Here is a 12,351-nt window from a genome sequence, read left to right as displayed (position 1 = left end):
AAATAAATTGTTGGATTATTTTTTGTAGTTAATATCAAGAAAAGTTAGCAGAACAGTCGAAAATTTCGGTCAGAAATAATTTTGAAACTTTTTCTATGCTTTAGGATTTTGCCGTAGCAGTTAATTTAATTATTCGTGAAGAAAGTGTACGTCAAATAAATTGTTGGATTATTTTTTGTAGTTAATATCAAGAAAAGTTAGCAGAACAGTCGAAAATTTCGGTCAGAAATAATTTTGACACTTTTTCTATGGTTTAGGATTTTGCCGTAGCAGTTAATTTAATTATTCGTGAAGAAAGAGTACGTCAAATAAATTGTTGGATTATTTTTTGTAGTTAATATCAAAAAAGTTAGCAGAACAGTCGAAAATTTCGGTCAGAAATAATTTTGACACTTTTTCTATGCTTTAGGATTTTGCCGTAGCAGTTAATTTAATTATTCGTGAAGAAAGAGTATGTCGAATAAATTGTTTAATAATTTTATTTTATTAATATGAAAAAAAGTTAGCAAAACAGTCGAAAATTTCGGTCAGAAATAATTTTGACACTTTTTCTATGCTTTAGGATTTTGCCGTAGCAGTTAATTTAATTATTCGTGAAGAAAGAGTACGTCAAATAAATTGTTGGATTATTTTTTGTAGTTAATATCAAAAAAGTTAGCAGAACAGTCGAAAATTTCGGTCAGAAATAATTTTGACACTTTTTCTATGCTTTAGGATTTTGCCGTAGCAGTTAATTTAATTATTCGTGAAGAAAGAGTATGTCGAATAAATTGTTTAATAATTTTATTTTATTAATATGAAAAAAAGTTAGCAAAACAGTCGAAAATTTCGGTCAGAAATAATTTTGACACTTTTTCTATGCTTTAGGATTTTGCCGTAGCAGTTAATTTAATTATTCGTGAAGAAAGAGTATGTCGAATAAATTGTTTAATAATTTTATTTTATTAATATGAAAAAAAGTTAGCAAAACAGTCGAAAATTTCGGTCAGAAATAATTTTGACACTTTTTCTATGCTTTAGGATTTTGCCGTAGCAGTTAATTTAATTATTCGTGAAGAAAGAGTACGTCAAATAAATTGTTGGATTATTTTTTGTAGTTAATATCAAAAAAGTTAGCAGAACAGTCGAAAATTTCGGTCAGAAATAATTTTGACACTTTTTCTATGCTTTAGGATTTTGCCGTAGCAGTTAATTTAATTATTCGTGAAGAAAGAGTATGTCGAATAAATTGTTTAATAATTTTATTTTATTAATATGAAAAAAAGTTAGCAAAACAGTCGAAAATTTCGGTCAGAAATAATTTTGACACTTTTTCTATGCTTTAGGATTTTGCCGTAGCAGTTAATTTAATTATTCGTGAAGAAAGAGTACGTCAAATAAATTGTTGGATTATTTTTTGTAGTTAATATCAAAAAAGTTAGCAGAACAGTCGAAAATTTCGGTCAGAAATAATTTTGACACTTTTTCTATGCTTTAGGATTTTGCCGTAGCAGTTAATTTAATTATTCGTGAAGAAAGAGTATGTCGAATAAATTGTTTAATAATTTTATTTTATTAATATGAAAAAAAGTTAGCAAAACAGTCGAAAATTTCGGTCAGAAATAATTTTGACACTTTTTCTATGCTTTAGGATTTTGCCGTAGCAGTTAATTTAATTATTCGTGAAGAAAGAGTATGTCGAATAAATTGTTTAATAATTTTATTTTATTAATATGAAAAAAAGTTAGCAAAACAGTCGAAAATTTCGGTCAGAAATAATTTTGACACTTTTTCTATGCTTTAGGATTTTGCCGTAGCAGTTAATTTAATTATTCGTGAAGAAAGAGTACGTCAAATAAATTGTTGGATTATTTTTTGTAGTTAATATCAAAAAAGTTAGCAGAACAGTCGAAAATTTCGGTCAGAAATAATTTTGACACTTTTTCTATGCTTTAGGATTTTGCCGTAGCAGTTAATTTAATTATTCGTGAAGAAAGAGTATGTCGAATAAATTGTTTAATAATTTTATTTTATTAATATGAAAAAAAGTTAGCAAAACAGTCGAAAATTTCGGTCAGAAATAATTTTGACACTTTTTCTATGCTTTAGGATTTTGCCGTAGCAGTTAATTTAATTATTCGTGAAGAAAGAGTATGTCGAATAAATTGTTTAATAATTTTATTTTATTAATATGAAAAAAAGTTAGCAAAACAGTCGAAAATTTCGGTCAGAAATAATTTTGACACTTTTTCTATGCTTTAGGATTTTGCCGTAGCAGTTAATTTAATTATTCGTGAAGAAAGAGTACGTCAAATAAATTGTTGGATTATTTTTTGTAGTTAATATCAAAAAAGTTAGCAGAACAGTCGAAAATTTCGGTCAGAAATAATTTTGACACTTTTTCTATGCTTTAGGATTTTGCCGTAGCAGTTAATTTAATTATTCGTGAAGAAAGAGTATGTCGAATAAATTGTTTAATAATTTTATTTTATTAATATGAAAAAAAGTTAGCAAAACAGTCGAAAATTTCGGTCAGAAATAATTTTGACACTTTTTCTATGCTTTAGGATTTTGCCGTAGCAGTTAATTTAATTATTCGTGAAGAAAGAGTATGTCGAATAAATTGTTTAATAATTTTATTTTATTAATATGAAAAAAAGTTAGCAAAACAGTCGAAAATTTCGGTCAGAAATAATTTTGACACTTTTTCTATGCCTTAGGATTTTGCCGTAGCAGTTAATTTAATTATTCGTGAAGAAAGTGTACGTCAAATAAATTGTTGGATTATTTTTTGTAGTTAATATCAAGAAAAGTTAGCAGAACAGTCGAAAATTTCGGTCAGAAATAATTTTGACACTTTTTCTATGGTTTAGGATTTTGCCGTAGCAGTTAATTTAATTATTCGTGAAGAAAGAGTACGTCAAATAAATTGTTGGATTATTTTTTGTAGTTAATATCAAAAAAGTTAGCAGAACAGTCGAAAATTTCGGTCAGAAATAATTTTGACACTTTTTCTATGCTTTAGGATTTTGCCGTAGCAGTTAATTTAATTATTCGTGAAGAAAGTGTACGTCAAATAAATTGTTGGATTATTTTTTGTAGTTAATATCAAGAAAAGTTAGCAGAACAGTCGAAAATTTCGGTCAGAAATAATTTTGACACTTTTTCTATGCTTTAGGATTTTGCCGTAGCAGTTAATTTAATTATTCGTGAAGAAAGAGTATGTCGAATAAATTGTTTAATAATTTTATTTTATTAATATGAAAAAAAGTTAGCAAAACAGTCGAAAATTTCGGTCAGAAATAATTTTGACACTTTTTCTATGCTTTAGGATTTTGCCGTAGCAGTTAATTTAATTATTCGTGAAGAAAGAGTATGTCGAATGAATTGTTTAATAATTTTATTTTATTAATATGAAAAAAAGTTAGCAAAACAGTCGAAAATTTCGGTCAGAAATAATTTTGACACTTTTTCTATGCTTTAGGATTTTGCCGTAGCAGTTAATTTAATTATTCGTGAAGAAAGAGTACGTCAAATAAATTGTTGGATTATTTTTTGTAGTTAATATCAAAAAAGTTAGCAGAACAGTCGAAAATTTCGGTCAGAAATAATTTTGACACTTTTTCTATGCTTTAGGATTTTGCCGTAGCAGTTAATTTAATTATTCGTGAAGAAAGAGTATGTCGAATAAATTGTTTAATAATTTTATTTTATTAATATGAAAAAAAGTTAGCAAAACAGTCGAAAATTTCGGTCAGAAATAATTTTGACACTTTTTCTATGCTTTAGGATTTTGCCGTAGCAGTTAATTTAATTATTCGTGAAGAAAGAGTACGTCAAATAAATTGTTGGATTATTTTTTGTAGTTAATATCAAAAAAGTTAGCAGAACAGTCGAAAATTTCGGTCAGAAATAATTTTGACACTTTTTCTATGCTTTAGGATTTTGCCGTAGCAGTTAATTTAATTATTCGTGAAGAAAGAGTATGTCGAATAAATTGTTTAATAATTTTATTTTATTAATATGAAAAAAAGTTAGCAAAACAGTCGAAAATTTCGGTCAGAAATAATTTTGACACTTTTTCTATGCTTTAGGATTTTGCCGTAGCAGTTAATTTAATTATTCGTGAAGAAAGAGTACGTCAAATAAATTGTTGGATTATTTTTTGTAGTTAATATCAAAAAAGTTAGCAGAACAGTCGAAAATTTCGGTCAGAAATAATTTTGACACTTTTTCTATGCTTTAGGATTTTGCCGTAGCAGTTAATTTAATTATTCGTGAAGAAAGAGTATGTCGAATAAATTGTTTAATAATTTTATTTTATTAATATGAAAAAAAGTTAGCAAAACAGTCGAAAATTTCGGTCAGAAATAATTTTGACACTTTTTCTATGCTTTAGGATTTTGCCGTAGCAGTTAATTTAATTATTCGTGAAGAAAGAGTATGTCGAATAAATTGTTTAATAATTTTATTTTATTAATATGAAAAAAAGTTAGCAAAACAGTCGAAAATTTCGGTCAAAAATAATTTTGACACTTTTTCTATGCGTTGGGATTTTGCCGTAGCAGTTAATTTAATTAATCGTGAAGAAAGAGTACATCAAATATAATATTTGACTCTTGTAAGAATTATAAACCTAAACATTAACAGTAGAGTCTAAAATCTTTGTCAGAAATAAGATTCGATAAGTATGTATTTATGTGGAATTTGGTCGTAGTGTGATAGTGGAGTATATAGATTTATTGTTAAATAAACGAAGCTGAAGTAGGCAACGTTTATGTAAACGATTTTTAAAGAAATAAGTTTTTAAATTTAAAAATTCTATAATTTTTTGCCTAAAAAATATTTCTTATAGTTTTCATTAAGGGAATGTGGGCAAAGGACATTTTTTTGTGGTTTGATACTTTCTCTGAAATAAAAAATAATTTCGGGTTAAAATTTTTTAGAAATTATTTTGTTCGGTACAAGGAATCTCGCAGTTCTACTCATTTAATATTACTGAAAATGTTAGACAAAAATCTTTTTTCATTTTAGAGTGATACGTATACTACCAAAACACATGTTCCCATACTAGGTCACGTGAGAGGTTCCCACATACCCTTAAGCAACAAATTATAAAAAAATATTTTTTTTATGCAAAAAATTATAGAATTTTGCATTTTAAAAAATTATTTCTTTAAAAATCGTTTATATAAACATTGCGTACTTCAGTTTCATTTAAATAAGTCGTTTTTGACTTACTAATTATTTTAAAATGATTGTGAGGATGAAAGAATATAAATTGTAGAAAATTCCGATAGAATATTGTGAAGTTTAGTGTCAGTTTTAAATATTTTGAGAAACTAATTGTGGGATTTGATTACGGCAAATTTACGGCAAAATCATGTGTGTTCAGATTTTTTTTATCCTTTTATTTACAGTGGTTGCACTGCTAACTTGATATCAAGTTAGCAGTTCACCCTGTTTTTTTTAAAAAATCAAAAACGGCAAAATTGGGAATTTCACGAATAATTAGCGGCAAATTAGCGGCAAATTCTCCAATATTGCATTTTTGATTTTACGAAAGTTGTTTGTCTAACTTGATGTACGTGATCTCTGTAACTGATCAGCAATCTGATCGTTCTAGATATTTACTGAGAAGGAGGAGGAGGAGGATCTGCCATTGGAGATGATTCGCATTCAAGGCCATAGAGACCGATTACTAAGAAAGCTGACGTATTATAATGAGAAACGGCCAATGTTAAGATAGAAATGTAACAGGTAATGAAAAAAACAAAAAGTTACTGACTTTATTCTTACATCTTCACGAGTATAATATTAGTGCAACTATATATGTTAACTCTTGTTTTAAGATTGGCTGAATAATCGATAGACGACCTTTAAAGGTGGCCGACCCGTTCGGCTAATATTTATACCACAAATAACAAAAAAATGAATTTACGATCAAAATGTCAAGTTTCGATATTTTTTCATATTTTTATTCAACAACTAAAAAAAATTTCTGAAAACTACTATTTTTGCCTTGAAAAAACTTTAACGCAAAAATTAAAAATATTCTGGAATATTTCGAGGTAACACAAAAAAAGTAGCTTTAGTCACATTACATTTATCATTTTTAATTCTTAATTATTTTATTATTAAATATTTATTATCAACTATTATAGCTACTAAATAAATGAATTTAAAAAAAAGCTACATTCACCATCGTCTGCTCTCTAAATCTGAATTAGTAAAAAAGTTTACTAATTTGAATTAGTGACTCACTTTTTGCTTCTCAATTAGTAAAATTTTACTAATTATTAGTAACTTTTACTAACAATTAGCAAAATTTAACTAATTCTAAAGCAAAAAGTAAGTCAATAATTTAAATAAGTAAACATTTTTCTATTAATTCAGATTTAGAGAGTGTATAAACTAATCAACAGAATAAAATTTATACACAAGAGGGAAATTATTATCATTACTTTAAAAGCGCGACGGCGATAAATTATAAAATCGGACAATTATTGTGAAATTGGCAAACGTGAATATGTGAGGTGTACTTTGTCATCGAATTCTTGCGTCATTTTCAAAGTCACAAATGATTATCTCTCTCTCTCTTTCTTATTCGGAACTGGCAACAAAAAATATGCTAAATAATTTGTCAAGTATAATATATTATATATATATATATATATATATATATATATATATATTATTTTCAAATAGGTTCGAACACCTCTTTGGAATGACAAATAAACAATGTTATTATCGTTTCGAAATTTTATTTTCAAACTATCTTTGGCAACATTTTCAAATAGGTTTTTAGACCCCGAATCAATCATGAGTAAGCTCGTAGGTATTGCATAATGCATATACAGTCTGAGCTAATTTTATAATCGTCTACCTATATGCTCTCCGAAAAAGTTCTCTATATTCAACTTTTATAAGAAACGATCTTAAATTTAAATTAACAAGTATATTTTAAAGTTTCAAATATATGGACAATTTTTTAGTCAATAGAAGACCACAGTTTTTCAAGCTCAATTGGCAACAAAAAAAAAAAAAAAAAAAAAAAAAACGAAAATATTCTAAACGAACACGAACTGAATACATTAACAAAATGTGATCACATACTGTTAAAGGACGACAAAAGATTGTTAACAAAATTGCATAGTAAAATTTTGTAATTTTCTTTTTTTAAAATTAAAAATCAAAATATTTATAGATTTCACATAAATTATTATTTAGAGTATAAGTCATATATAATATTTAAAATTAAAAAGAAAATATTTTATATATATGTGTATATCTTTAAAGTATCGAAAAAAAGTCAATTATGGATGCGAATATATGAAAAAGCGTATATATATGTAATTATCAAAAATGAAACAAAATCAAGAATATTGGGTCGAAAGTTCACTGAAAATTGTTTGTGACTTGTGTTTTTTTTCTTCATAAGAGAGAATCTGCAAGTTATCTCGCTTTTAATTCAAGGTTAAAATGACAACATCAAATTAAAATGTGTGTATAGGTAATGTTTCAAAAATTCGTGACAAATATATATAGACACATGCGAGATGAGAAAAAGAACCACATTCCAATTATTGAGTAATGTATTAAAAATTCTCCGAAATACTATAATACCTCGTTAATGTTTTAACATATTTCCATTTATATATATTATATATGTATATTTCAATTCGCTTTTATATGCAGTATAGAGTTTTTTTTCAATAACGAAAGAGATTTGTTTGAATTTACTTTTACGTCTAATATAAAATTTATCGAATGTTTTTTTTTTTTTTTTAAATGAATTTAAAAATAAAGAATTACGAAAAAAAACAAATTTCTAGCTTAAAGTCCTTTGATATTTCTCTTTTGCAAAAGCATTTACAAACTCAAAGATGAATTAGCAAAAGAGCTCTCTTTTTTGATTCTATGATATCCTTTGATGAAAGACGAGATTTATCCGTTTTAATGAGATGTATATATTAAAATCTTCAATTATTGGTATAATTATCGTCTTTTTTCGGTTGTTTTTTAAGTACCGATTGTGCAACTTATTTCTTAAAGGTCAAGTTTATCTTTCAGAGGAATATATGGATCTCAACTTCAATTTTTTTTATAACCGACTCAAAATAGAAAATAGAAAAAATTATCACAGAATCCGTTAATCATATTTTGTTTTCATCTTTTAATATATATATATAAATCGTCACGCGCACCACGAGAAAATGGACCTTAGAGGTAACAAATTTTAGGTTATGATTGTGATTTTTCATTTGAAAATACATTTAACTCTTAATATAAACCACTGGATGTTTAAGATTTCATTAGATTCAAAATATTCAATAAAAACTAATTTTGATGATATATTTTATAAGCAAAAAATTACAGTCAACTCTCGATAAGACAAATTCGAAGGGAGGCCAAAAAAAACTTGGAGTTATCGAATACACAGAAAAAACCTGAACTCAAAATGATAGCGTATGCTACTCATTTTGATATGCAACAAAAATGAGTCAGGTTGGTGGCGCCACTGTATGAAAAAAAGTAATTTTTTCTTATAAATGTATATAGAAATTATTTGATATATATTTAATATATTGACAATTAAAAGTTCGATTCGTAACTTTTGACTAATTCCCAAAGAAATTAAATCTCTAAATAGTTTCTACTTCGTGTGCTTTTAAAATTTTCAAAATTGTTGTCAAATTGCAGAAAGGAATACCAAAATCTGCAGAAACGTCTTTTTTACGTTTCAAACCTTTTTCAACTTCTTCAATTAATTTTAATTTCTCAGTAATATACTAAGAGTTTTTAATTTTCTTTTATTTTACATTATAAAATTTTATATATATATATATATATATATAATAACATATTGGCCAAAAGTAGTCGATAATCACCCCAAATTTTTGAAATCAAGAAAAATTTATATCTCTAAGCATTACCATATGACTACTTTATGTTTTTGGGGTCGCTGAATCCGTCTATTTAACCCTATCATGTCAGGGTGTTGACAAAATTTCAAAAAAAACAAAAATTTAGGTGTTTTTTGAAGTTATTTCAAAATCCTGACACGATGGGGTTAAATAGACTTCAGATTTGCATTTAGCGATCCCAAAAACATAAAGTAGACATGGTAAAACTTGAAGATATAAATTTTTCTTGATTTCAAAAATTTTGGGTCAAATTTTGTTGTTTTTTGAGGTTATTTCAAAATTCTGACGCGATGGGGTTGAAACGAACTTCAGATTCGGTTTCAGCGACACCGAAAACATAATAAAGTTGTTATGGTCTGATCAAAAGCTCAGAACATCAATTTTTTTTTGTGTGCCAATATTAAAAGAAATTTGTCCTATCGAAAGAATATTCGCGACACTGGGTGCCAGTGAAAAACTTTGACTAATCGAAAAATTTGAGTTATTGAAAAAAAGTAACACGTAATGCCTATACACGCAGAAAATTAAAAGGCATTAAAATAAGCTGCAACGTTTATTATTTTAATCCAATTTTGCTTAGTTTAATACCAAAATGGATTAAAATAAGCAAAATTGGTTTAAAATAATAAGCGTTGCAGCTTATTTTAATGCCTTTTTTATTTTCTGTGTATGGAATGACCAAGATCAAAAAAATACTTTGACTTATCGCGAATTGTATTATCGACTGGTGTTTGTTAATTAAAAACTGTTTTGAATTTCACATATAAAATGAATGTTTAATTAAACTAAAACTATCACTAAACATAACAAAAAATTTGTTTGCCAAGGCGCATCACATTTTTGGACAGATATCTTGAAATTAAAGCCTACCTTCCATGAGAGTGGGACAGGGTGATGTGGGATCAGTGGTGGTGGCCATTTGTGTCTGGGGTGGAAGGCCATGATGGAGGTCGAGGTCCCAGAGTTGGAGATCCTCGTTTCTAATTGCACCCCCTTCCGGTGTGGCCGGATGAAAATGTGGAGGTGGAGAAAGTACACCACTACTTGATACTTCAGGGCTAGACTCCTGCAGACTGCCACCGCCAATTCTACCACCCCATCGACGCTTAACACCCGCGATGGGAACCCTTGGCACAGTCTGCAGCATTGCAACCCTTTGCACCTCCTTTCGGTCCGTCGCTTCTTTTAACCTTGACGACTCCACCTTAACTATCTTTTCCTTTTTTTTTCTTCTTTTTTTTTTATTATCACCTCCAACTAATCACAACTAATAATAATTCCAATTTTTTCCTCACTGTTCCACTGTTCTGTTGACAATTCGTCCTCTCTGGAATATCACACCCCATACGGAGAAATTTTTCCAGATTTTATTCCTTTTTTTTTTACACTTGATTAACAATTTTCCATTTATTTTATCGTTTATTCACTGCACTTTGATGATCAATTTAATCATCAGTCACACTAATTTCACTAGTTAATGATCACTTTCACTATTTTTTTTTTTTTTATGATTAATCATCAAATTTTGATGTTCGATTCACAAATTTCCACTTTGATGCAGTTAATTCACTATTGATAATCCATCAACTATTTTGATCAATACAAAATTTTTAGGTAATCCATAAATATTTTTCACTATATTGGTTCAGTAAAACGATTTTTTTAAAACTTTTATTAGTTTGATGAACATTTACAGCTTTTTCAGCAAAAATTTGTTGAGAAGAAAAATTCCATGAGTGACTTTCAGCCAAGTTGTCAGATATCTTTTTTTTTTTTTTTTTTTTTTTTAAATTTGCATTAATGTGTGCGAGATTTTGAAGCTTGCCTTGAACACACTTCACTGTAAAACCTGTTATGTCAGATTGGAGTTTATTGCTCGGAAGACATTGGGCAATGTATTGTAAGAATAATTGAGTTGAACTTTTTCAAGTAAACTGATAAAAAACAATCGAGATAAATATCTGTTGTTTAAAAAAAAAAAAAAAAAAAAAGACGTAAAAGGAATGTTTTTGGAGTCCCTCTTCCTCTGGTTGTGACAGATCTTTCTCTTTCTGCTCAATAGTCCCTCTCTCTTTCGTCTGGACTAATGGCGCCCACTGGGAGTCTCGGTCAGGGAAGAAACGGGGTCACGATCGCGCAAAAGGGAACGCTGTCTCTTATTGGATTGCGCGAGGCGATCGGCAACACTGAGAACGTCAACCATGACAGGTTGATTTCACTGTGAGTGAGATCGTGAAGATGCCTGATCAGAGATCGAGGTCAAATCAACGAGATACACCATTTATTATTCCTCTGTTTCACTTTTTTCCAAATTCCTTTCACAAAAATTATTATTGAAGTATGAATTTTCAAAATATTTGGCACATACAGCTGTTTGTCTATTTCTTTCTTTTTTTTTTTTTTTAATCATAGATAAACACTGGAATTGAGCGCAACGAAGAATCCAAGTCGTGTGATTACACGTGCGCAAAGTAGAGAGAGAAGTAGCGCTGCCGCGCGAACGGTTCAACACAGACTGAGGAGGCAGTGGTCGGTACAACTGTGTTCAGCGGCACACAGTGAGGATGAGGACAGGAGGCACAAGAGGAGGAGGACATTGAGGGAGGAGAAGGTCGGAGGGATATGTTTGGTGGAAGAAGCGGGGCAAGGGTATTATACTTTCCAACCAATCGAGAGCTTGGATTTGCCTTTCACTGTCAACGCGCACACACCACCATGCGGAGTGCCTCGTGTCTTTCTCGTTCACGGTCTCGCCAAGCGATTTAAAAACCGTGTTTTCATCCCAACCCAAGATAGGATGAAGAAGGGTGGGGTGTCGCGGTAAGATTTTTCACGATAAAAAATGAAAATGTACACCATGACATTAATGGAAACTATACATACACACAGGATGTAATACGACAAGTGCTCCGTATTATGCCGCGCGTAGATAGTACATGTTTTATGGTAATTTTCGCGATTGTTTAAAAAAAAAAAAAAAAAAAAACAAGAGAAGCGATAAGGAGGTCAAAGCTGATTTTTGTCTTTTCAACTTCCGCTGGGATGTAAATCACAAGACATGAGAAAAGAAAAACGATTTTAGAATAAAATAGAGTATACATATAAGTAAGGAAATTGCTGTACTAAATGCATTTTGTTTGCGTGTTTTGAACATCAATTCTGTTTTTTAATTAAAAAACCAAATTACGGGGTTTAAAAAATCCAAGTGTTTTTTTTTTTTATATAAATAGTCAGCTTATGTATTTAAAAGTATGTTGAAAAAGTTTTTACAGCGAAATTCGATGTCCTCTCTGTGCTACAGGCAATGAATGAAGCTTGCTCCGAGTTGCGAAGCAGCCACAGAAAAAACTTGGTCTCAATATGAGTAGCGTACGCTACTCATTTTGAAGTGCAAGAAAAATGAGCCAGGTTGGTGGCGCCACTGACTATGTTGTTTAGCATTGGC

At 29.0% G+C, this 12,351-nt stretch overlaps 1 protein-coding gene across 3 annotated transcripts in view; it reads right to left on the bottom strand.

The window, feature by feature from the left end:
• The window catches only part of LOC127278012 (ecdysone receptor), a 231,507-nt gene that overhangs the window by 55,897 nt on the left and 163,259 nt on the right, over positions 1-12,351 (bottom strand). The window contains exon 1 of one of the 3 annotated variants that reach the window (XM_051299506.1): positions 9,777-11,808. The exons of the other annotated variants lie outside the window; for them this stretch is intronic. Coding sequence (XP_051155463.1) covers positions 9,777-10,053 — 277 coding nt within the window. The 5' untranslated portion in view covers positions 10,054-11,808. Of the gene's footprint in view, positions 1-9,776; positions 11,809-12,351 lie in introns of those variants that run through there. 3 annotated transcript variants of the gene reach the window in all.

This window comes from Leptopilina boulardi, unplaced genomic scaffold (genome assembly GCF_019393585.1).
Source record: "Leptopilina boulardi isolate dan_hultmark-lab unplaced genomic scaffold, ZJU_Lbou_2.1 LbouV2_193, whole genome shotgun sequence".
NCBI classification, from domain to species: domain Eukaryota; kingdom Metazoa; phylum Arthropoda; class Insecta; order Hymenoptera; family Figitidae; genus Leptopilina; species Leptopilina boulardi.
The sequence above is the reverse complement of the archived record's forward strand: the minus strand, read 5'-3'. Positions and strand labels throughout refer to the sequence as shown.